Source organism: Pristis pectinata, chromosome 14 (genome assembly GCF_009764475.1).
Source record: "Pristis pectinata isolate sPriPec2 chromosome 14, sPriPec2.1.pri, whole genome shotgun sequence".
NCBI classification, from domain to species: domain Eukaryota; kingdom Metazoa; phylum Chordata; class Chondrichthyes; order Rhinopristiformes; family Pristidae; genus Pristis; species Pristis pectinata.
Window position 1 is genome coordinate 31,398,528 of NC_067418.1, and position 27,541 is coordinate 31,426,068.

General features: G+C 39.4%; 1 protein-coding gene across 7 annotated transcripts in view; it reads right to left on the bottom strand.

The window, feature by feature from the left end:
• Positions 1-27,541, bottom strand: part of plekha7b (pleckstrin homology domain containing, family A member 7b) — a 349,242-nt gene that overhangs the window by 120,548 nt on the left and 201,153 nt on the right. For 6 of the 7 annotated variants that reach the window (XM_052029063.1, XM_052029062.1, XM_052029066.1 and 3 more), the window contains 2 exons: positions 21,560-21,643; positions 3,605-3,716 (listed from right to left, as the gene is read on the bottom strand). In XM_052029063.1, coding sequence (XP_051885023.1) covers positions 3,605-3,716; positions 21,560-21,643 — 196 coding nt within the window. The remainder of the gene's footprint in view (positions 1-3,604; positions 3,717-21,559; positions 21,644-27,541) is intronic. The other variant, XM_052029064.1, reaches the window with a different exon arrangement.

A 27,541-nucleotide genomic window follows, 5' to 3' on the forward strand; every position in this document is an offset into this window, starting at 1 on the left:
ATCTTTTCATTTTTCAAGACAAAGCAAAGCAAAAACTCAACCCAAGTCCAAGCATTTTTCGATGAAATTAGGGGAGACAAGCTCCAGGTTTGTGGTTTCAATGACGACAAAACATTAACTGCTCATAGTCATTACATAATGAAAATAACAACGACTGCAGGATTTACATGCATGCACAGCTTAACACAGAAATCCCAATGTGGCTGTCAGTGGTTTAGTATTTCCACACAGTATGTTGTTCTGCAGTCTTCTCTAGCCTAATCAAGCAAATTCAGTGAACTGACAGGGTATCAGTCAAAAACGAATTATTTTTGCTGCAAAATATTCCATAAATGTTTCACAAGCCTCATGGACATTTTAAACTCTCACCCATAATTATTGCTTTGCAAACCCTCTGGAGCCAAAGAAAGAAGAACGTTTTGTGTATTGTAATTAATGGCAAAATATCGCAAAAACAAAGGTTTAAAAGATTTTTACTCATTTAATCTTAGTTTATGTTGTCATCTTTTTTCTACTGTAAGAATATTTAAACAGGAACTAAAAATGATATTTTTCCCATTATGGTTTGCAGTCCTTTAACCACCTTGACAACAGAATTGTTCTCATCATCAGGGTCAGTTTGGACTGACACCTGGCAACAACCAATGTTAGTAAACCGGAAGAATATATCAGAGACCACATGATCTTTGCAGAGAAACTGAGCTCAAGAACACTGAACTCAAGAAACTAACCACAAAAATTCAAGTCTCTATTTTCTCCAAGTTATTACTTAAAAGACAATACCTCCTCCAATAACAATTCTTTCAATTGTTCTTTATCTTTCTCATCCCTCCTCACACTTCTCAGGCAGGGCTGAAAAGCTGGAAAGAACAGGGGACCGAGTTGGAGGCAATTTTTATGCGTCAAAAAGTAACTTCATACTTTCATCGGTGGAGTGGGGAGATTCTGAGGTGATGACTAACATTCAATCAAACATTAACTCATTTATAAATCTGGTACATTAACACCAGTTTCGCAAACCCCTACCCCCCAAATGAAAATGAGAAGGAATATCTTCAACGTTGCTTCAAATCAAAATGTATAATTACTTTGCTGGAGCTCCATGTTCTGTGGAGTTCAAACCATTTAAATTGTAATGGAGGTAACATACAATTGCATCACAGCCCACCTCCTTATGTCTCACCTCCAAAACCCACCTCTGCCTCCAAAAGGAATTGTCATTAAGCTGTAGGTGATCTTACAATCAAGGTAAATCCATAATTTCACATTTCTTACATTTTTTAAAAATATAGGACATAGAACAGCATAGCACAGGAACAGGCCCTTCAGCCCACGATGTCTGTGCCAATCTAACAAATCCAATCTGGCTGCACAAAGTCCGTTTCCCTCTATCCCCTGCCTGTCCAAATGCCTCTTAAACACTCATATCACATCTGCATACACCACCTCCAGTAGCAGAGCGTTTCAGGCATCTACCACTCTCTGTAGAAACAAAAACTTTCCTCGTAAATTTCCTTTAAACTTTCTCCCTCTACCATGGGAAAAAGACAATTTACCCCATCTATGCCTGTCATGAATTTATATGCTTGTATCAGATGATTCCCCAGCCTCTGATGCTCCACAGAATACAATCCATTTGTCCAACCTCTCCTTATAACTAATACTCCTGGTGAACCTCTTCTGCACTCTCTCCAAAGCCTTCACATCCTTCCTATAGTGTGGCAACCAGAACTGCACACTATACTCCAAAATGTGGCCTAACCAAAATTTTATACACCTGCAACATGACTCCCCCACTTTAATACTTAACACCCCTGAACGATGAAGGCAAGTATGCCATACACCTTTTTTTACCACCCTATCTACTTGCGTTGCCACTTTCAGGGAGCTATGGATTTGCACCTCAAAATCCCGGTGTATCTCAATGGTCCAAAGGGTCCTGCCATTTACTGTATACTTTCCTCTGACATTTGAGTTCCCAAAATGCACCATCTCACACTTGTCTCGATTAAACTCCATCTGCCAGTTCTCAGCCCACATTTCCAACAGGTCTATATCCTGCTGAATTCTTTGACTTTTTTTGTGTCGCCTGCAAGCTTACCCACATTTTCATCCAAATCATTTAGCACTGATCCTTGCAGTCACAGACCTCCAGTCAGAATAACACCTCTCCACCACTACTCTCCGTCTTCTCTGGGCAAGCCAGTTTTAAATCCAATCTACCAAGTCTCCATGTGTCTTAAATCTTCTGGATCAACCTACCATGAGAGACCTTATCAAAAGCTTTGCTAAGGTCCATATAGAATCCACGTAGTTCCAGAACCTTGCCATCCTTGTCTTTCTACAGGACGTGTTGGTCCCAAATTCTAACCAGCTGGCCTTTAAACAACTCCCACATGTTGGATGTGGACTTGCCCAATAACAGCTGTTCACAATCTACACTCCCCAACTGCTGCTTAATACTGTTGGAATTAGCCTTTCCCAATTTAGCACGCCCCCCCCCCCAAAGTCCGTCTTATCTTTACACACAGTTATCTGAAAAATTAGTTGTGATCACTGTTCCCAAAATGCTCTCACACTGAAGTTCCGATCACCTGGCCAGGCTCATTTCCTAATACAAAGTCTGGTATGGCCTCCTCCCCAGTTGGACTATCTACTACTATGTCGAGCGACCCTCCTGGATGCACTTAACAAATTCAACCCCATAAAAGCCTCTGGCACTAAGCAAGCCTGAGTCAATATTGGTGACATTCAAGTCGCCCACTACAACTGCCCCGTTGCTTTCACATCTATCCATAATCTGCCAACATATCTGTTCCCCTGTCTCCATCTGGCAATTGGGAGGCTCATAGCATAATCCTATCAAAGCAATTGCACCTTTCTTATGCATGAACTCTAGCCATATTGTCTCACTGGATGAGACCACAAGGATCTCCTCTCTAAGTTCCTCTGTGATATTCTCCCTGATCAGTAGTGCAACTTCCCCATCTCTTTTACATCCCTCTCTACTGTGTCTGAAACATCTGAATCCTGAAACATTAAACTGCCAGTCCTGCCCCTCTCTCAACCAAGCCTCTGTAATGGCAACAACATTGAAGTCCCATGCACTAATCCAGGCTCTAAATTCATCTGCCTTACCTCTAATACTCCTTGCATTGAAATAAATACACTTAAGCCTATCAGCCCCACCACGTCCTTTACCCTGACCCTACCTGCCCTTCCCTTCAGGCTTACTTAACCTAACCTCTATATTTCCTCAATTCCTTCATTTGCTGACCAGTTGCTCTGATTCCTATCCCACCCCCCATCTGAGAGTTCCATATGAGTATATGATTGGCACTTCAGCATACATTAAAATATTATTGTGCTTAACCACATTTTGGTTAGTTGAGTCAGTTTTTCAGATGGATAGGTGATAAGAACTACCTAAACAACAAGAAAATAAAGTACTCATAGGCCAAGACAGATTAAGGGCTTTTAGACACCTTAAATAAATAGTTAATATTCATACTTGGTACCCAAGTAATACTGACTGGAAAATTGCTATACTGGGAGGTCAACTTAGAATTCATTTCACAGATAATGAAAGGAAAGAAATCCTCACCTTTGAAATAGGAACAGTTCCCACTGTGGATGTAGTTACTCCTGTGGAGCTCTCACTGACCACGCTCTGTGGCCTTTGGTCTGTCTGTTGCTTGGACATGTGGATATTTGGTCTAAACAATAAAAAAAATTGCCAGATTTAAATGTGGCTAACCTTACTATTGTTACAATTTGCACTGATTTGATCAGTGGAAGCAAATGACATGCCATAGATACAAGCTTGTGGATTATACACAGAGAATATGCCCAAAGAAATAACTGCAAACCTAATACATCAGGATAATAAACACATACAAAGCTTATTTTAGAAAAGGAAATGAAGTGGAACTGACTGTAAAAATAAAATCTCTAATGCCATTTATTGCTCTGAACATTGAAAACCATTCTAGCTGTTCATCATTACGCCCACATTTTATACTTCACTGGATTATTTTGCAGTGATATCTTAGACTAGTTTACAGTAGAGTTAATGACATGGTGATTATAGGCACATTTTTACTGCTGTCATCAACTTCCCATGCAAAGGTTCTGCACAGTCAACTGCACACAGTAACATGTTTCTTTCAAATACTTACTCTGATACATACCACTTAGACTATATAAATGTAAAGCAGCAATGTAAACAGGTTTTTAATTGTTATCAAACACTTCTAGGAAGTACAACCTCTTTGTTTGGAACTGTTTAACTACAAATTGGGAAAACTGGCAACTCACCTTGTTATACAAAAGTGGATGTTTGGTCCACTCACATTAGTTAATCTGGAAACCCAGTTTCAGGTTAAATATTGCCATTGAGATGCTATTGTAACATCTAAACACAATAGGCTTAGGAGAAAATTAGTGCTGCTCAAAAACTTAACCAGCATTGAAGTTTAATTTCTCAGTTCTGTTTCTCAGCTATAAAATTTTTTATATCTCAACATACCAACAACATTAGAATACAACACCCTAGTTTTACACTTTACCCGCTGGCCATTTGACATAAACGAACTTTACACTGAGAAGTGGGAGGATATCTGACCTTAAGGAATATCATTGCTGAAATTCCACCTTCATAGACACAGGAAAAATCAGATAATTCACGCTATATTAATTTAACAGTAAAGAATCTAGCAATGTAGTTTACTATGAAGCCCTATGTTAGTAGGCAATACAGATCCACAGCGCACAACTACACACTTAAGTCATTATGTCAGTGAGTACTGATAGTATTTTTGGTCTACTGAGACAGTCTGCTGCTTTGAGTTTTCTTAATCCGATGGGGGCGGTCAGTGCCACCCCAAATTATCATATATAAACACACTGCGACAGGCATCTAATGTTACCTATTCCTTTTCTTTTGTAAAAATGATTAAAGAAGTTCATTTAAATCAATATCTGACAATGTACTAACAAAAGCTAATTGAGTATTGCATACGTTATCTAAACCAATGGATAGATGTATGAGCACATTGTGGTTAAACATGCATAATATACTGGTCAGCTGACATTTCAAGAATTGCATCGAGTTTAAATTGCCTTGACACCACACAGAAAAACATTATTGATGACTCATCAAGGGTCATACAGAAAGAGAGGATATACACAAATTTTAGCCTAAAACAGGAGTGTCCAAGAAGTAATGTTATGGAATACAGAAGTAAGGGAACATGTAGTTAAATTCAAAGCATTAATTTCAAGGTAAATTTACAAGAGTTGCTTCAAACAATATCAACTCAAGATGGTTAGGCATTGCATTTAGGATGGATGTCAGAGAATTGTCAATGATAAGTTTCTTGGAAATTCCTTACAATGTCTAAAGCATTTAAAAGAAAGACATTATCACGTGAGGGGTAGAGATAGGATAGAACGCAGGACACTTTCCCCCTTATCAGAGGTAAATAAAACTAGATGACATAGAATTAGGGGTAATAAATTTAGAAGGGGATCCAAGGGGGACCTTGTTCCATCCAGAGAGTGGTGAGTAGCTGGAATGCGCTGCCGGAGAGAGTAGAAGAAGTAGAGATGCTGATAGGATTTAAGAAGTGTCTAGATAAGCATTTGAATCACCAAGGCATAGAAGGCTATGGGTCAAGTGATGGAAGATGGGATTAATAAGACGGGTACCCATTGGTTGACGTGGACGTGGTGGGCCAAATGGTCTGTTTCCATGCTGTAATCCCTACCTCACAAGAAAACTTTATTTAAGTCTTATAATTAACCTGCTAACAAATGAATTCAGACTTCTAGGATTCTGTTTTGTACACTGCTAATATTACTAACAATAGAGCATATTCCTAATTCAAGTCATCATTAATGGTTTAGTATACATGTTTCTTGATAACATTAAGCAACTTTTGAAATGAGCTCTTTGTAAATTAACAGATGTCCACCCATGGAAAATTGAGACCATTTCTGCTTCTGATGCAGGGTTTGGACCCGAAACATCGACAATTCCTCACCCGCCCCCCTCAGATGCTGCTCGACCCACTGAGTTCTTCCAGCAGATTGTTTGTTGCTCCAGATTCCAACATCTGCAGTCTCTTGTGTCTCGATTTCTGCCCATGGCTGGCAATGGGCATTTATCAGATTCTCCACTGTTGTGGAAAGAAAATAAACTTTAAGTTCTCAACCAGCCATGCACTCTACATTTACCATGTAGTACTGCAAGACTACTTAGCCACTTTTTACATCACAAGAATAGAAGATAGATGCAGCAAAAAGCAATGTTGCCCTTGAAGCCTGCCTCACCTTTCAGTATGTTGGCTGATCCCATGTCTCCTCAGCTTTCATGCCCAATCCCTAAATCCCTCATTCACTTTAATGTCCAAAATCCATTACACATCCTTGACTATATACAAGGACTGAAAATTCACAGCCTGCTTCAATGGTAAATTCTGAAGATTTTCAGCCTTTGAACTAAGAAATTTCTCCTCATTAATGTCTGAGATGGCCAAATCTTTATCAAGCAACACAAGATCACAAGACAAGACAAGGGAGCAGAAGTAGACCATTCGGCCCATCGAGTCTGCTCCAAAGAAAAGGGAAAAAAGAAAAAGAAATGCTCATTGGATACGCATTCCCAGTCTCAAACTGCTTCTAAGCATCTTCCCTGTCAATCATGCATGCCCCAATAAGCACCTCACTTTCTTATAGTTCCCAGTAAGGGTAATCTTAATCTGTATCCAATGTATAGGAGAGCAAGTCCACCAACTGAAGGCAAACTGACAGGATTTCAGAGAGCAGAAACTCAGGCAAAAGACATCAGCTGTTCCCCTTTCAGACCATTCAATCTCACATGTACTTATTCCTCCCCACCTTCCTCTTCAGACTTTGCAAAAACCTGCCCGATGGGATGCACAAGTCTTCATTACACTGCTTTATCCTTTTGCTCCAACACAAGGAAGTTATTCTGAATGAGCTGAGTGAACAGAATTTAGCAGACAAAATTCTGAGGCAATCCAAATTATAATGCTGAAAAGGCAAGCTACATCATGATCAAAAGCTTTTCTGCACTCTTGACATTCTTACTCATTGCTGGGATTGTTTGTGGTTAATCAAAAAGGAGGAACTGAAGTATTCATTACTGCTACATCTTACTAAGTCAGATGTATTATGTACATTATTCCTGACTTTTCTCCATGTTTTGTGTCTAGATTTCGGCTCAGGGATTAAGATCTTATTCATGGGAACCTGCACATTTAGACTTCACTCTGCCACTAGTTATCACTAAATTACTATTGCGTTATAATACAATACAAGCATAACTTATGAGGAATTCAAAGGAGTTGTAAGAGATGGGCATGAAGGTTGGGTGGCAGAGTGGCAAAGCAGGTAGTGTCTGTGTGGAGTTTGTGTGTTCTCTCATGGGTTTCCCTGAGCACACTGAATCCCTCCTATGTCCCAAAGACATGCAGGTTGGCTACCGTAAAACGCCCTTGATGTAGGTGGGGGAATGAGGATCAGGTGTAATTGATGAGAGAGAATAGGTTAAAGGAAAATAAACAGGGGAATGGGAGCCAGCAGAGACTCAATGGGCTCAATGGCCTGATTGCATATCTAATGAAAATATGACATTGCCTTTTTATGCCTAACTATTCCTACAGCTCTTCTTACTACCCGCCTACTATTTGCATGCGTGTAGAATAATTTTGGATTCCATTTGTTAACTGCAATGTACCCTCATCCCTGTTTCATAAACCACTGATAATTCATGTTTAGATTTCATTGGAAAATCACTGGGTCAGTCAAAGTTCTCCATGTACCCATGGAAGGATAGCGATTATGTTAGGAGTGATGAGTGTAAGATTGGGAAGGAGGATAAGATTTTTATTAGACATTAAAACTATGTTTATATTTCATTAATTATTAGTTAGGTAAAGTGCATTTAAATTACCAATGGGAAAAACAAATTGCCTGGCTTATTTTCTGAGTATGTTAATCAACATTGATAGCAAATTTACAATTTAAATTTTGCATACAATAAGCTCCATCCTCCAGGTATTTGTTCAGAAATTCACTACCTGGTATGGAACTCAGCAGCTCACACCTATAACGGCTAAGGTTTGATTCTCAGTTTGATCAATCAGCTGATGAGTCCAAACGATAGTTGGTTAAATAAAATTGGCTTCTACATGAAATTCGTGTTGTTGATTGTGGGGCGTGGGGGTAGGAGAGGTTGAAATTGTCAAGTTGAAGAAAATCTGACTGCTGTTCAGAGATTCCTACCGGGAAAAAGATTGAACTGCTAATACTTTGTCAGAATAAGTTACCTGCAATCTCTTGTGACGGAACAGATACTCACCATTTGGGTTCAAAATATAAAATACATACTTGGGTGAAGTAGGGGGATGGGATGGAGGAGGAGGAAGTAGTTTAACTGGAGTGGAAAAGCTACAGGTAAAAACACAAAACTTCACGAGATAAAGTGCTGCATCACAGATTCAAAAAATGAATTCCAAGGGGATTTCCCTGAAGCCCACATGTGCCACACATATGGCTTCTTCTGGCACTCTATTATCTGTTGATGTAGCAATATAGTAAATAAAGCTAAGGAACTATGGTTACAGTAAATGAATTCAGAATAAGGGCAATCAATTGAATAAAATCAAGTATGCATTGATTTCTGTTTCCCCTGGCTGAAGAACAATCCAAGGAAGCAACATACAAACAAAACAACAGTTTAAACATCAACTGTATTTCCTTCCATGGAGACTGCTGAACTTGCAGAGTGTTTCCAATATTATTTTAATTACAACAGTTTAAAGGCTTCCCAAATGGAGCTCTATGTGGTGCTCCACATAACACTACTTGCAGATTTTACCAGCAACTTATTACAAGAATTGATTTAAGCCCAAAAACTATACTAATGTTAATAAGGATGCCCTTTATCTAAAATGCTCGATTTTCATCGCTCGATTGCCGGCTCCGACTTCAGTGATTGAGTCTCAGCCATTAGGAACTTGCACTGCTACCACTACACCCAACCACCAGCTCACTCTGCAGCACCCTGCTGAATGCCACCACCTCATTCTGTCCAGAGGATGCATTTGCAACAAAATGGTTAAACTGTGCGGGAAGGGCAGATTTTAGCTATCACTGACATAAAATTTAAGGCCATGACAGGAAGTCAGCCTCCAAGTGGGCCTCGATCACATTAAGCACCACAGAGGGCTGTGGAGGCCAAGTCATTGGGTGATTTTAAGGAAGAGATTATTAGGTTCTTGATCGGTAAGGGTTATGGGGGGAAGGCGGAAGAATAGAGTTTAATAAAGAAAAAATCAGCCATGATTGAATGGTGGAACAGACTCGATGGGCCAAATGGCCTAATTCTGCTCCTATATCTTATAGTCTAAGTGCCAACAGCACTGGACTAAATCATTGCTATGAATTTGTGTCTTATCATGACAAGTTGTGAAATTGAATTCAATAAATCCATGTTGAAAAGGCTGGATTATGAATTCTTCATGAATGAATCAATAACCTATCCTTCATATAAGTTTCACATCTCCAGCCCCACAACTGGTGGATAATTTATGAAGAAGAGTATCAAGGAAATAAGGGATGGAACTCTTAAGCATCAGACTGTTAATGTCAATCCAGTCAAACTCACAAAGTTCTTCTCAACAATATCTAGGTACTAAAACCAGAGCTGTAAAACCAATACCAAGTTCTCGACACAGAATCATAAAAGGCAACAATAACATCTTACAGTTATTCAGTGCCTATTAACCAAGTAAACTGTCACTATGTGCTTCACAGGAACATTATTAAATAAATTTAATCACCAAGCCACATAAACAGACAAGAGTGCAAAAACTGGCTGAGTGGTTGACAGTGGGGAGGAATGCTTAGAACAACAGGAAGGTTTACATCACCTGATCAGTTAAGCAGAAAAGTGGCAAATAGAATTCATTCTGGAGAAATGTGGATGAATGCATTTGGGAAGATGCAACAAGAGAACATATAATAAACAGGATTCTGAGAGGACTGGAGTAACAGAATGACCTCGCAGTGTAGACTGGAAAAGGTAGCAGGACAGGTCAACAAGGTTGTTGAAAATGTATTATCAGTTCATTTGCTTTACTTTATTAGTTAAACCACAGGATAACAGCAGGTTAACTATGATCACCTCTCGTTTTCCTAATCTCTCCTCATGCTGCATTCCTGCCTCCTGTCCTCCCCACTCTCTGAAGATCACAGGAATCCATCTGGTGCACATACATTGCACTCACTATCACACAAATGTATCCTTCTTCAGGTATGGAGACTAGTCATGTGTACAATATTTCAGATATTTGCCTCCTCAGTATCCTATATCATTTAAGTAACATCTCTCATTCTGGTACCCAAATTTTCTTTCAATAACAGCCAATATATCATTAGCCTTTCTAACTGCTGGACCAACATGTTAAACTTTCAGTTATTTGTATACAAGGAGACCCATCAACCTCTCATCTTGGAAAATAAAATTCATTTATTAGATCACATCTGCCAAAATGGGTGATCTCTCAGTTTTTCCACATTTTATTCCATATGCCAGGTCCTCACCCTACTATTTTTTTTTCCGAGGTATGCCTGAAGTCTCCTTACAACCCACACTATCAAGCAGTTGAGTATCAGCAAACATGGATATATCATACTTGATTCCCTCATTGAAATCATTCCTAACGGCTGAGACTGCAGCACAGATCACCATCCCACCCCACTAGTCGGATCCTTCCAAATAGAAAATAACCCATTCATTCCCATTTCCTGTTCGTTAACCAATCCTCAATCCACGCCACTACACCCCTCTCATTCTCATGTGCTGAAATCTTGTTGACAGCCTTGGACGGAACCTTACTGAAGATCTCCTGTAAGTACAAATTTCAACCCATTCACCAGTTTTTGCAATGTACTGTGCTGCTGCAGCAAAAAGCTCATTTTCATAGCATTTATACTATGACAACAATAAACTGGAACTTGAACTCTGTTTCCCCCTTATTGATTTTGCTAGTTATAACGTCAAGAAAATCTTCAAAGTCAAAGTTGAGTTTATTGTCATGTGCACAAGTATATGTATGCACAGGTGCAATGAGAAACTCACCTGTAGCAGCATCACAGGTGCACAGCATCATACAAGCAGCATGCACAAGAAAAACAAGTTATACACAATTTTTATAAAAAACACTATTAGAACAAAAAACAAAACGTCCATTTTAGTCCAAAGTGATCAGTGTGGTGCTAAACTGTAGTGGTGATGAGGGTTTTGCCGGCCAGTTCAAGAACCAAACGGTTGAAGAGAAGTAGCTGTTCTTGAACCTGCCGGTGTGGGACTTCAGGCTTCTGTACCTCTAACAGACTTATCAAACATTATTTCCTTTCCATAAATTAATTCAACTCTGTTCAATACTACTAATATTGAAATGCTCTGTTACAATTTCCTTAATAATAGATTCTGGTAATTTCCCTACTACTGACATCAAGTTTATCAGTCTGTTCCATGTTTTCTTTCTCCCTCTTTTTCTGGATGCAGAGAAATTCTTGTCTCAGAGGATAGTGAACCTCTGGATTTCTCTGCCCCAGAGGCTGGTGGAGCCCAGATCATTAGATATATTTAAAACAGAGATGGATTAATATTTGAAAAATTGAGGAATTTAGCATTGTGGGGAACCGGCACAGAAGAAAAGTTGAGGTCAGCACAGATCAGCCAAGATCAGACTGAATGGCTGGACAGGCTTGGGGCACCTGATGGGCTTCCCTGCTCCTATTTCCTTGTGTTCTTGTGTAGTGGGCTTACTCTGCTATAATCCAACCTGAAGGAACTATTTGAACATTTGGAATCTTGGAAAATGGCAATCAGTACATGCACTATACACCACTTCTTCCAGCAACCTAATATACAAGTCCCAGTGATTAATGGGCTGTCAGCCCCATTCATTTCCCCCAATACTTTTCTCTGAGCAAAGATCCGTTCCATCTATGTATACTTACCTTTATCATCAAGGCTATCTTTCCTCCATTTCCACTTAACCTTTCTCTTCCCTAAGTATTCTGGAATATTCAATTCCAAACCTTGGGCAATTTGCAAACACATCTCAGACAGTTGTTGTATTTATTATTGTGTGATTAATTCATCCACCTTTTTACGAATGCTGTACTCACGATTTTTTACTTTACTACTCAAGTTTGTGTGCACTGTCCATTACCAATGGGCACTGGTTATCATTACCCATTTCATTAATCTGCAGTCCTTCAACTTTCCTTTAAATGATATCCCTCATCTCTTAACTCACTAAATTTTCCCTCAGAATCACCACCACTGCCACACCCCTCCCCCCCTCCACACTACCAATTTATCTAGTTTAAAGTCTCATCTGCAGCCTAGTTATTTGATTTGCTCCAACACTAGTCCCAACCAGATTCAAGTGAAGCTCAGATCCACAGACAGCTTCCTCTTCCCACAGGTGCTAATACCCCAGAGATTGAAACCCACTTCTCCCACACCAATCCGTAAGCCACACATTCAACTCTTATCTTATTGACCCTTTGCCAATTTTCATACTTCCCAGATGGTAATCCAGAGATTACTACCTTTGTGCTCCTGCTTTTTAATTTGGATCCAAGCTTCATTACCACAGTCTCCTTTGCTCTATGTCAATGGTTCTCAGATTGACCACAATAACTGGCTTGTTCCCTTCCCACTTTAAGGAGACATGCTTCAAGAAGAAAATGTGGCATAGTTTTACGATAAGAGCCACACCACTACTGGGACAGCCCAAGTAAAGCTGGTGCCATAAGATAGTGTGATGAATTGTCTTTAGTTCAAACTGTAACGCCAAACTGTGACCTGCTGGTCCCCAGAAGTCTTACTTGGCTGGCAGAAGGTCTGGCTCTGATATTTCACTATTCATGAGGCACAATGTACTGTGCATGATAAGATTTTCTGTCCAATCTACCACCACTGAAACAGACTATATCAATAAATAGCACAAGCAGGCAACATTCATGCAAAAGTACAGTGATAATTCTCTTCAACCAAAAAATTTCCAATTATCTGTCCTTCCCTTTAGTATTGATCTTTATTATTGCCAAGAACTCCAGGATCAACATTCTGGGATCTAACTGTCCAGATCCTTAAATTGCTAAACCACATTAACATTGTGACTAAATTCACGTGGCACAAGTTTGATATTCTTATTTTCATTGTTCATTTCAAGATCTCTCACCTTCCCATCATCTTCAAAACTCCATTCAGGGTGTAATAGAAATTTTGCCAACACCTGGATGGATGTCAAATAGCCAAACACCATTCAGGACATAGTTTGCATAACCAGTGCTCTTGCCACAGAACATTTGATAGCATCCTTCTATAGTGTATATAAAACATCAGATCACCACCATCTCAAAGCCTCCTTTCCCTTATTGTACAGCATTCTGGATTTGGCCATATTAATTCTTATTCACTGAATCAGAATCGTAAACCTTCCTTCCTAACACCATTGTGGAATCATCATCATCATCATCATCACATAGACAGCAGCAGCAGATGAACAAAATGGACTACCATCATAGCAATGAGGCATGGGCAATAGACTGCCCTACCCTTATTCGTAAATGTTTCTTTAATTCTTCCTTATAAAATAATTTTATATTTACATGAGGTAATCATAGATTTGCTTTTACAGGATGCGGACGAGAAGATTGAGATCAGATTCCTGCATTAATATCAGTACTTATACGGTTAAGCGGCACCTTTCTCCCCCCACCTCAAACAGAATTATAGGCTCAATAACATGTTCCATTAACACATTAATTAATTGACCTTACCACACTGAATGATCTTTTTAGGCAGCAAGTAAAGCAAAAATAATTGTAGTCCTCACCTACTTAACCAAGTTTCAGCCGCAGTAAACCAGGTGCTTATATTTTTCATCCGCTGCTGCCATAGTAACTGAGTGCATGGGATATGATAGAGCACGTGGCTGGCTCTCTGGGGCTCTATTACTGGTATTAACAGCAGCAGCGATTTGCCATTGCAGGGCCCACAACCAGGCTCTTGTTGTAAAATAATGCTATCTGACACTAATTAGGCCTGAACTGAAATCAAATCTTCTTTTTACTGCTAGAATTTTACTGTTTAAACACCAATGAATTTCTTCTGTTGATAACAGTACAATTCTTCTTTTAAATGTGGGTGATAAGGGGAACAGTGAGTTGGCAACTTGAAATAAATTATCTAGTTTCTTCGAGATAATGTACAATTGCCATATGCTTTTGAATTATTAATAATCAAACAGTAATCTGCTTCTGATAAAGGTGTGTGTGTGTGTGTGTGTGTGTGTGTGTGTGTGTGTGTGTGTGTGTGTGTGTGTGTGTGTGTGTGTGTGTGTGTAGCAACTCGACAGGACAGCAAAACTGACAAAATTTCTCACAGGGCGATATCTTATATACTGACCAACAAACAGTCTGCTGGAGGAACTCAGCAGATCAAGCAGCATCTTTGACATCCCTGACGTATCCTCTTACCAAACAGAGGAGATGAAGTTGTGAATTTGTATCTAAAGGTCCTTACCCTGCCAAGTTTTAGAACCTCATTGGGGGTATTGTCACTTGTTGGGCCTTGCTTTTAAGTTGTCATATGGCCTTTTCAACAACTTCTTGGTTAGGTGCTTCAAGCAAGACTGGATGGAGTCAAGGGCGTCCTATCGAGGACAGAGTGGCAGTTGAGTTGGTCTTCGAAGTGCTTCTTGCAACTGACACTGACCATCTCTCCACTGTTGATAAATTCACCTCCGTTCTTGGTTCTTCGTGGGATAGGGTCTTGGATGCTGGGACCAAAGATGGCCTTCATGGCATGAAATCCATTGGCAAGTTGCTGGCCTTACTGTTCTCTCTCCACTTATCATCTGCTCTTTGGTCACAGGTTTTCTGTTGCACTTTGGCCTTTGCGTGAGGCATGAAGGACACTTGAAGAAAATCAGGCACGTGAAGGATTGAGGGGGAACAGGATTAAGGAGAGCACGAGTGAGGGGAAGCAGCAAGTATCAGGCAGTTGACAAGGCCATCTGCACCCTTGCAAAAAAAAAATGCAGGCCCACCTACATTCACATTTATATTCATTCAGCTGAGTCTGATCTACAGCAGACTAGGAGCCCTTGCCACTAGGCTGAGATCTCACACTGGATTGCAACAGCTTCCCTCAGTTCAAAGAAATCATGCATAAGTAACTTCCACTGCTCAGCTTGAAGCTTGGGACCTGAACCATCAGGATCTGTATGGACTGCCCCAGTGGCAATGGATTCAAATGTCACTCTGCTGTCATAGCTCAGAAGTTCAGACATTGACATCAGCATCCCAGGAAGGGGAACACCACCTTCAGGGGATGAACTCTACCATCAAGAGTTCACCTTGGGTCCCATCAACATCATCATGAAGTGAGGGTACACTTCATGACACTCCAGTGAATTAACACTGAGCCAGCTTGCTAATAGTGATCAGTGCATACACACCAACCCTGGAGTCTATGGATGAGGTCGAGCAGCACTTCTATTCTGACTTTGAGAAGGCCCTGGGCCAGCATCCCGGAGGGAGACAAACTGATCTTCTGGGCAATATCACGGCTGGGGTGAGAAAGATAAAACCCTCCATCAAGATGTGATCAGCAAGGAGGGACTAGGGAAAGCTAACTGCCAGAGTCATCCTCCTGACAAAAATGGGTGAAGCACAGTTTTGTCACAATGAAAGATGAGCACAAAAGCTCATGATAAAACCCAGATCAAAACATTGCCACTTACTGGATGACATCATTGTTCAAGTAAGAGAGCACAAAGATGTCCACGTTACCCAAAATACGAGAGGTACCAATGATTGTCAGACTGACCATTGCTTAATCTACTCTCATCTCCAGTGATCTGGCCCCAAAACAACAGCAACAGCAGAGACACTGCACTATGAAAATCAACAATGAAGTTCAAAAGGGCCCCACAAAGACAGCACCTCACATACAACCTGAGGATTCCCAGCCAACAGGAGGCACACAAAACATTCACAGCATCTGACCTCCTCTAGTCCATTGTAACTGCCACCTGGGAAGAGACTCCTGGCTTTTATATCAGTAATGTATATGGGCAGGCACGGTAGTGTAGCGGTTAGCATAACGCTATCACAGCGCCAGCGACCCGGGTTCAGTTCCGGACACTGTAAGGAGTTTGTACGTTCTCCCCATGTCCGTGTGAGTTTCTTCCGGGGGCTCCGGTTTCCTCCCACATTCCAAAGACGTACGGGTTAGGAAGTCGTGGGCATGTTATGTTGGCGCCGGAAGGGTGGTGACACTTGTAGGCTGCCCCCAGAACACTCTACGCAAAAAGATGCATTTCACAGTGTGTTTCAATATAACATGTGACTAATAAAGATAGCTTATCTTATAAAAGGCAGGACTGCCTTGGTAAGAATGACCAGAAGACCAAAGAATTAGTTCACCACAAAACACTAGGTGCTCTAGGATTATAATAATGTAATAATAGCTACACTAAACAAAGAATACATGAGAACAATCATCCACTTTCATCATTAACTCCATTCAAATATTAATTACAGAAAAAGCTTCACTCAAATCATTTATAAAGAATTGCTGTGTAATTTGCATTAACCAATAGACATCAGGACAGACATCTCATCTTTGTTATAATTTTCCTCTCCCCCATGCTCTCCAGAACATTAGCAAATGCATTGTGTTCTTCAAGTATTTGCCTATTTAAGTAAGTAAAAACTCAACTGGTTTTGCTATCAACTGAGCCAGATCATTTTGGATAATTAGATCAATCTGAAATAGTGGTTCAAACCATTCTCAAGGAAGGAGGGATTGAAAGTCTCATATCCAAACTGGGCGATAACACAACAAAAGGCAGCACGATAAACAATGAACATAATTAGCTCAGGCACTAAAGAATGAGCATGGCCAATTCTTCACAGCACAAGGGGGTAGAAATAATACTACAGCAAAGGACACACAATACCATGAACATCCACACCTTAAAGTACAGATTAGCCTTAGTGGGATAGCAGCAGAGAGGTATCAAACCAGTACCTGATCTTCAGCTTCAAGGAAAAGTTCATAAACTAAGATTTTATTCTGTGAAATTCAAAAGAATAAAAAGGGTATGTGCTGGAGAGGGAAACTGGAATTGATAGAGAGAAAAATTTACTGCTGACCGGGGAGTTGAGAACTGGGGGAGAAAGCCCTGTCTGTAATTTATGGCTTTCAGTACTGAAGTTAAGAAATATTCCTATATGCGAGGCAAAATAATACAGAATTTGGTGTTCCTTTTTCCAATAGGCAGATGGTGCAGGTAGATTGTTAGTTTTAAATAAGAAATTAATAAGATTTTTTAACCAAAGATATTAAAGGATATGGATCTAAAACTGGTAGAAAAGTTAGGTCATGGATTAGCCATGATCTTAGAGGTAGCTTTAAGCAGTGAAACAGGCTCCCAGTTACCACGTTTCAAGGTGAAGTGGCTGCATCACAATGCAGGATTTAAACTTCATAATCAGACTCAAAATTATGTGCAGTTATCAAATTCTGTACTTTATCGAAGGTGCTGACTTTAGGGTGACATATTAAACCAAAATCCCATCTGTCTCAACGAATTTAAAAACACAGTTTGAAAAGGTAGTGGAGAGTTTCCCCAGTAACCTAGCCAACACTTGTTACATCCAACATTGCCAAAGAACAAACAACTCCTCTTTTACCTCATTTGCAGTGTGCGAGATCTTGTGCAAAGACTGGTTGATAGATTTGTCCAGAAAAGTGGGTATTTTTCGAAGAGAAAGGCAGTGATTCTGATACTTTGAAATATCCCAAGAAAATGAAAAGCATAATCTGCTTGCACATTTGTTATTTAATTTCACTGAATAATATGTCACTCTGAAGTGAAAAAAACACAAGGAAGAAAAAGTATTCTACTGAAAGTCCTGGAGTAAACTAAACAGCAAATTTACCGCAGATGCATAGAAATCACAAAACTGCTGTCCAATTTGTTCTACTTCTCCAAGGACTTCACTATAACAGATTCCACACTTATTACTGCTGAATTATTACTGATGAATAGAATTGAATTCTATTCTATACTCATATAATCATAACGGCACAGAAAGAGCCCATTGGTCCTTGAAGCCGATACTACCAGAGTGACCTTGTCAATCCATTGCCCAGTGCCCGGCTGCTATTTTTTTCTTCTTTAAATGTCTATCCACCAGCTTTCTCCTGTATAGCTGGACTGATCACTCTACGAGATGGAGTTCTGCACTAAGTGGGTCTGCATATATCCATGAGCTGCTTCAGTGCAGATTGCTGAATATTGGCAGTTCTTTTCAGAACCACGAACCACAAGCAGAATACTTCAGTACATTTTCTGAATGATCATTAAACACAGCAGAATGTTTTATGTTGCACATTCCAAGTTAATTCACAAAGATAGACCATTATAAGTCTTGATGATAGTAAAAGCTTTGTTATCCAGTATGTGCCAGACTTGACAGATGCCAATTAATCACATGTCAACCAGGCCATTAACTCTGCACTGCCCCTCCACCAGTCCCACTGTTCCTTTGGCACTGCCCCCTTCATCAATACTACAGATTACTTAAATCCGCTGGATTACAAAATGTTAGGAAACAACGCTTTCGCTGTTCTATCCAACAGTGAATACTTACAATTACAGTCTCAATGCTACAGTCTGGACTTAAATACTTTTTTTTGTAAACTTAGGTCTCTCATCACTCTCTGAATCCCATTTTTCTGACCTACCCTCTTTTAATTTATGCAGATAATTTTACAATTTACTAAACATTCTAACTTGCACATATTGGTGTAAACTTCCTCTTCACTCAAAATTTCTCAAGTTAATACTGATAGATACATTTTCATTTGTTCTGTACAAAAGATAACTTTCATGCAGAGTGCGATATTCTGAAATAGCTCTCCAATTACTGCAAAACTTTATTAAAGTGTGTGGTAAAAACTGAAACTGTTAGACACGATCTGTGGAAAGAGGAACAGAGTTTCAAGTCAAATACCCTTCATCAGAACCAGGGAAGAGAGAAAACAAGTTAGTTTTAAATTGCAGAGAAAGTGGGGGAAGGTCAAAGGAAACCTCTCTGATTGGGCAAATCCAGGATTAATGCGGGTTAATTTAGCGAGATTATGCAGAGGAATGGATTACTGGGGTCAGTTGGTGAGTTAGAACATAAAGAAACATAAAAGTTGTGATGTTCAGCAGGGCAGGCTGCACAAATGGGAAGAGAAAAACTAAACTAATATCACAGATGGATGACTTACAGCAGAAACTGCCAGTCCTGATGCAGATGGAAAAAGCAAGATCCCTGAAGTTAAAGAATTCAATATTGCGTTTGAAAAGTTGCAACAAGGGGAAGATGCTGTTTCTCAAGCTTACATTTTATCTCATTATAACAGTGCATAAGTCCACAAATCGGTTGGAGAGGTGTGGGATGGAGAATTAAAGTGGCAGGCAGCAGGGAGTTCTGAGTCACCCCAGACTGAATGCAGGTGATCCGGAAAAGTGGTTACCCACACTGTGTTGGTTTCTCCAATATGGAGGGGACCACACTGTGAACACCAATCACTTTGCACTAAAGTGGACTTTTTTTTGTTCTGATCGTGTTCTTTCTTGTAAAAATTGTGGACATTTTATGTTTTTCTTGTGAATGGTGCTTGTATGATGCTATGTGCCTGTGATGCTGCTGCAAGCAAGTTTTTCATTGCACCTGCGCATACATGTACTTGTGCATATGACAATAAACTCAACTTTGACGTGAATCACAGCATCACTTGGAAGCACTGTTTGGATCCCTGGATACAAGGAGGGGGAAGGGACAAGTTTTGCAGCTATCACAGTTGCATAGAAAAGTACTGTAGAATGGAGAGTCGTTGGTGGGAAAGGAAGAACAGATCAGGGAATCATGAAAGGAACTATCCCTTTGAAATGCTGAAAAGGGATGGGAGGCAAGAGGTGTCGAGAGGTGGAATCTCATTGATGCTGGTGGAAATTGTGAAGGATGAACCATTGAATGCAGAGGTTGTGGGGTTGAAGATGAGAACCAGCGCAACTCTATCCTTGCTCTATCCAAGAAGAGAGGGATGGGGAGCAGAAACAGATGAGATGCAATCAAGGGTTCTGTCAACTGGGTAGAAGTGAAGCTATAGTTCAGAAAGGAGGAAAACATTTCAGGAGCATCTCTGTGTAAAGTTTTATCACTGGAGCAAATACAGAGTTGGACAAACTGGAAGAATGGAATGGAGTCCTTACAGGAGGTAGGATGGAAGTATAGACGAGAAATCTGTAGGAGTCTGTAGCCTTGTAATAGATGCTTGTCATTAGCCCAACCCCTAAAATGGAGACAAAGATCTAGAAAGTGAAGAGGCAGAGACATACCATATCCAGGTGAGAGGAGGATGGAAATTGGCAGCAAAAGTAATGAAGTTCTCGAGTTCTGTATGAGTGCAAGAAGCAGCACCAAAACAATCATCAATGTATCAGAAAAAGAGTTGAGGGAAGGAGGGAGCACACGCAAGTAGAACTGAAACAAAGACTGTTCCACGTATCCCATAAAACACACAAACATTGTTTTGTCCCATGCAATTCCCTCGATTACATTCCCAACAATTTCCCATTTTACTTCAGGATTTCTAACATCTGTAGATTTTTGATTTCATTAAAACGTGTGGACTGCTGTATACTCATTTCACAGGGAATATCATAACAGATTTCAAAATCCAGGCCAATGTTTTGAGGGTTGTTTTATTCTTAAAACACATTTATAACTGAAAATCCATTCTATACCATGTTAGTATTACCTAATACCAGCATTTGACTCCCTTTCCCTCCACCCTATTACCTCCCCCAGCTATTTCTACCCACTTCTCCTTCTCAAACCTATTTGTTAAAGGATTACGGCTCTAAAATGATCATAGACTAACAGCATATTCATCTGACATTTATCCATAAAACTTCAGAAGGGATAAACTAGTAAGAGTAGATTTTCCCTTTCAATCAGGAAAAGCTAGACAATTGCAAATTCCTATTACTGCACGAAGTAAGATCAGCCGATTCAAGACCAAATTAGAAATTGTACCAGGAAACTTTCTGGTGTTTATTGCTTAACTGGGGTAACCTTTGGATAATACTGTTAATAAGCAAAGACCACTTGATTGTCTTGATTCCCTTTAAAATTAAAACATAATTGAAAACTTTATGCATAAATTATTAACTTTACCTGCACCAGAAAAAGTCCTGCTAGCAGCCTAACCAATTAATCACATTTAGTTATATGCAATTACTAGCAACATTCCTTTCATATTTAAATTAGAGCCAGTCATAATATTGGATTTAAAAAATCAAGTTCTAGAGTCTTATTTGCAACACTTTCCAATGCACCACACCGTCCTGCCACACGCTACAACACTTTCACTTACTGCTCCTTCAGTATGTATTCGGTGTTTTCTGGAGAAATCTGCCCAGTCACTGGATGTCTGAATGATGTTGCCCGTTGATTATGACTGTAATAAATCACAAGATAATTAGCACCAATTTATTATAGTTGAAGCAGCATTTTCTCCCCCATGTTATTCTTATTCAAGCTAATTCTTATTCATAAAGATATATGGGGGTGATTTATCATGTAGAGATGCCTCGTATTTCAATATTTTCTTTGGATTTCAACACACGTGTGTTGAATCTGCCAACAGCCTGCAGCGCTGTATTTGTGCCAGCTCTCAGATCATATATTATGCTCAGCTGGTTATGATAATCAGCATAACTCAAATTAAACCAAAAGCTCCATTCAACTGAAAAAATGCCAATAATTTAAAATGTTACTAAGCTTTTAGCAACATTAAAATGATGCAATTAACACGATCTAGCTGTTTTAAAAACTCACGTACTCCAGAAGCTAAATCACCTGAGTTTTTGATGTCTAGGCTGTTCAACACTTAAGTTATGCATGAACAGATGCACCAAAAAGGCATCTCCCAGAGTTCATTGAGAAATTGTTCCAGCATAGTAATCAGCAGATCTGACAACTATTGATTAACTGACGCCTTCCTCCTTCCTAACCTCCCAGTTTCTTTTGCTGTCCGTCTTGCAGCTATACAGAATGCACTTAGATAAAACCAAGGTTCCTGTTGATGGCCCTGAATAATGACTAATATTTTGTTTATGAAGATTCAACTTTCAGTTTTTCACCATTTCTATGCTCTACTTCAAAGGGCACTCATGTGTCCTGAGGGAAAATTCCAAGCACTCCTTCAAGCAACAAGGATCACATGTCCAATCAAGCTTTCACTTTACACAAACGCACACCTTAGTTGTCACTGAACAAGAGCTAAAGTAGTTAATTCTTCTTTTTCTCTTCCTTGACTAAAGCTATAATGGTTAACCATAACATTATTACATCTTCAACAGCTAAGGCTCTATTTAATGGGGGACAAGTCTGAGAGCTCTTTCCTTTGTTCATTTTTGACCTGAAGAGTCAGTCAAAGCCATATCCATCTTCTACTTTACACACAGATTCAGCCAAGACTTTGATGTCTTGCCTCATTTTTAAACCAAACTAGTAACAACAAAATCATACTAATCCCCAGCAATATGCATTACTATCCTCTTAAAATTATTAGACAACCACGTCAACCCATTAAAATATTTGCATTTGTTAGCATCTTCAAGATACCCCAAACCATCCAGAGAGACACAGGCCTCCCTGGGTTAAGAACGCCTGACTTATGGACACCCTACATACAAACAACCTCCTATAATATTATGAACTTCAAACGTCCTATGTATGTACATTCCTATGAATGGCAGAACTAATTTCCTCTCTCTCTCTCTACTCTTCATAATTATTTCTGCTTATCAATGCTTTTGATGCTATTCCTTTCAAATACTGTGGAAGTATGGTTACTATATCGAGTGATTTTTGTATATTTTCCGACTTAAGGATGTCTGTCAAAATTGAACCAGTTCATTACACGGGGACAGCTTCTATTTTGAAATGCAATTATTATTCAGGTCAATGTGACAGCCAAGTTGCCCACTGCAAGTACACATAGTGATGTTCTTGAAAACTTAGTGGATGTTTGCTTGTAATGACTGGAGCTTGCATATTGGTCGAGACACATGACAGAACTGCCTAATCTTTCCTTTAAGTTGCTGTGGTATCAGATTGAAGACAAATATGGCTTAACCTTTTTTTTAAAGAGACGCCTTCCAAAAGTGCCCCAGTCCCAGAGAACTGCACTGAAATGTCAAAAGTGATTATGCACTCAACTCAAAGTGAGGCTTGAGCCCAATATCTTTCAATGTGAGCACAAATATTGTTGCATTATAATTGCTGGACTATTGTCAAAAACATTACCACAGATACAAAAAACTCGCACAAAATACAAGATCAGCCTCATTTAAATAATCAGCTATCAAAATGAGTAAAACTTCCTTTACATAAATTAAGAGGAGAAAGAAAAGTTTCAGTGCAATCTTGGTCTCCAATAAATTTACTGCTGGCTGCTTGGCTGGTGGCAAATGCCTCATACTTGGTCACAGTATCAGTCCACTACCACCAACCCCCATCACCCTGACTACTTTTCATTATATCTGGCAGTTCCTCAAATGGCCCAGCTAACTCAGGGAACTGCTTTAAAACATTAATGAAATTGCATTTTACACAAATTAGAATAGCAATGTCATACAGTAAACAGTTTGCAAAACTCAGCACTGGTCATTCATTAAAAACAAATATCCACCAGTAAAGCACAAGTGGGCTTTATTTTCGTAGCATATTATCCAAATTACATTCCCACAGAACATATGTGAATTCAAATATGTGTTATATTAAGGGTATTCGCTGCTTAAGTTCTATAGTACCAGGTGATACTTAAAGTCAGTTTATTTAAAGCCTTTTCATCTGGTTGGCGTGAATTTTATACAAAACATTTCTTGCTGTTCAGACATGAATTTGCTCCAAAATAACACATGTTGTTTGATCTTAAATACAAAATAGCCCAGGAAATAAAATGGCATTTTAATGTGCACAGCATGAAGATAGCAACTTGTTAATCATTGCCACTGTTACTCACTTTGTCAAAATGTTAGAACTTATAATAGTAGTAGGCAATACTGAAGAAAGTTGGGAAAAGATGGGAACCAGGCTCCTAATTTAACAATATCTCTCCTCTCCATCCTACATGTTTCATTATACTGAAATATCTGAGGCAATATGTAAATGGTTCCTCAATGCAGAAGATACAAGATATACAGCAAATATTGGTGAACCAATGGTATAATTACAAAGAAGAGCAAAGTCATTTATCAAGAGGGCATAAAGCTAATAAATGCTCTGCCCTAAAATTTTGCATTCCAGGATTTTGAAAGAGCAGGTGCATAAACAGTGGATGTATTTGTAATCTACTGAAGTTGTCTACATTTTAGAATAGATGCAGCAGACTTTAAGGGAGCAAAGTGAGCAATTAAAGAAAGATCAGTTCACCTGGCACGTGTGTTTAGCAAATAGATTAAATAAAACTAATAAAATTTTGTGAACAAATAAATCATGTTTGATATCTGTAATAGGTTTCAAGATGTAACCAGCAGGATAGATCAAGGGGGTTGAAAAAAAAATTACATGCACCATACCTGGATTTGCTAAAGATACTTCAAGGCATAGCAGATAAAAAGTTATTACATAAAATGAATACACCCTGAGTTGTGGTGTAATATTACAATGGGCAGAGCAAAGTTAGAATGAAAAGCAAGAAACAAGAGTTTTTTCAGGTTGCGGAAACACACAAGGTCATTTCTGAATACTTAGCTAGGTAGAATTCATTTTAATCACTTGGAAGAAAAGACAAGGATTAAAGTCTGAGTCTAATATATTCCATTTTCCTGATAATTTAAACCAATGGGAAAGGTGACACCATACCCAAAAATGAATCAAAACCTCAGGGAAAGAAAAAAGTAGAGAAAGTGGAAGCTGAACAGCTGATTCGCCTCAGAGTTTGTAAATTACTTAACGAGTTATCACATCTTAATTCCATGGTAAAACTGATTGCTTATTCATCCAGACAACATAAAACGGGCAGTGTGATGTTAGTCCTTGATCAAGCTTGGGCAACAATCTGTGGTTCTGATCATAACAGATATATGCAAGTTTATGGAAGGAAAGTCAGAACGAGAATGATTTTAAGATTAAAGATGAGCTAAGAGGAAGAGTTTGATGAATGTTAGTCCTCAATAGGGAAAGATCAGAACTTTATTGAATTAATTATTACTTTACTTAAAAATAGGATTCACACATCAAGTATTAAATACCAGAAATAAAATTGAAACTTTAGACTGAAGAACTTCTTCACATAAAAAAGGTGACAGAAATCAGTCATGTCTTGCAAACTGGATTAAGAGAGACACCAACTTTAGAATGCGCAAAAACACAGCTGTATGAATAAATGCTGTACAGCAGTTGCTGGAATGTTGAAAGGATGAAGTGGGTAACTGGTCTTCTTTCATTCATGACCCAGGAGTCAATATAATAAGTTTCATTCCCAATGTGGCAACTGGTGGGTTTAAACCCCACTTTGGAGACTTCAGCACAATTTAGATAATTTAGAATCAGCATAGAAGATATAACCAAGTGTCCTTGATAATACTAAAATTATGGACAAATAGTCACTAAAATTTGTGACTTGAACACATGCAATTTGTATGGATTACAAATTAAACCTACAATTTTAGTATCATTTGAACATGACTCCCAAGCTATATTTTTCTCTTATTCATTCACTCTTGCATTCCTCTGCAATGGAGAACATCAACATTTCTCCCCGGAGAGACGGAGGATGACAGGAAACTTGAGAGAGATATACAAGATGATGAGAGGTGTGGACAGCCAGCATCTTTTCCCCAGAGTATAATGGCCAATACTAGAGGTCACCTGTTTAAGGTGCTTGGAGGAAAGTTCGGGGCGATGTCAGATGTAGGTTTTGTTTTACACAGAGAGTGGTGGGTGCCTGGAATGCACTGCCGGGAGGGGTGACAGCAGCTGATACAATTGGGTCATTTAAGAGACTCTTAGATAGGCACATGAAAGGAAAAGAGAGGGTTATGGGAGGTGAATAGATAGAATGTGGATAAGGTTTACATAAGTCGGCACAACATCGTGGGCCGAAGGGCACATACTGTACTGTTCTATGTTCTAATATAATGAAACCAGCACTTCCTTCAAATATGGCCAAATTCTTGGAAAAGAATCATCTTATACTAAATGCAATCAATTAATGAAAACCCAAAATAAAGCAGAAAGTAGTTTGTAAATTTCTGCCTCCAAATGTTTGCAGATGGAAAACTTAACAATGGAACCCATCTCCAGATCATTTAGGCAGAAGCAACCTTCTTTAACCTTGTACATGAAAATTATTTTTCATCATTCCACCACAAGGTGGGCTGCAAGGCTACACATAATGTAGTTGGCATACACCACTGATTGATGAAAGTGTTTGTATACATTTCAGATAAGATAGCCAATTGCAACCCAAACACCAAGCACATTATGCAAAGTACCGACAAGAGAAATGGAAGATACAGACAAGTCAATTATTTTCAGGCCCAGAATTCAACCATTCCTAACCTGCCTTTGAATGCTGGAATTGGTCTGCTGATTCAGCAGAAATAAAATATTGTAAAGGGGTCACAACTTCAGAATTTTTCCTTCTCAAGTTAGTTTAGTCAAAGGTTAACACAGTCTCAGAAAATGACCATAATAAGCCAGATCAAACAATGAAAGGAACTGCTCAGAGTAGTCCTATAGTGACAAAAAAGCAGTGGTAGCCTCATCTCAAGAGAGAACAAGTGGTCACTGTTGGAGAGAGGGGTGAGGAGGAAGTGGGGGATTGAGGGCAGAAGAAAAGCAGTAGGGGAAGAGAGCACGAGTAGGGGGAGTACTCAGCAATGGTGGGAGACTGTTGTGGGAAAAGGTTCTTTCGGGACTCAAAGGCAGAGGAATCCAGACACAGTCTTTGGATTTTAAAAAGAATTTATTTACAAAGACAAACGCGGGAACAGAATGAACGGGAACAGATGCACACTCACTTGGGTAATCGCAGAATGTGAGGGGAGTCGCAACGGGAGTGAAGTACACACACACACTCGAGTGAACTAGTTACAAATGGTCAGGGAAAAACGCAATACGATGCCTGAACCCCCTGCCTCTGGACAAGCATTGGCTCTATGCTACTGGGAATCTACTTAAAAATGCCCCTAAACCCCTGTGGGCGCGCACACTCTTACCAGTGGTCCCTCGACGTGGTTTCGACCCCGGCACCAATCAAAAGAGAAAGAGCCAAGCACATGTGGCATCCTTTATATTGCTGGAGAGCTGGATGGAGCTAGCTCAGGTAATTCAACAAGTCCAA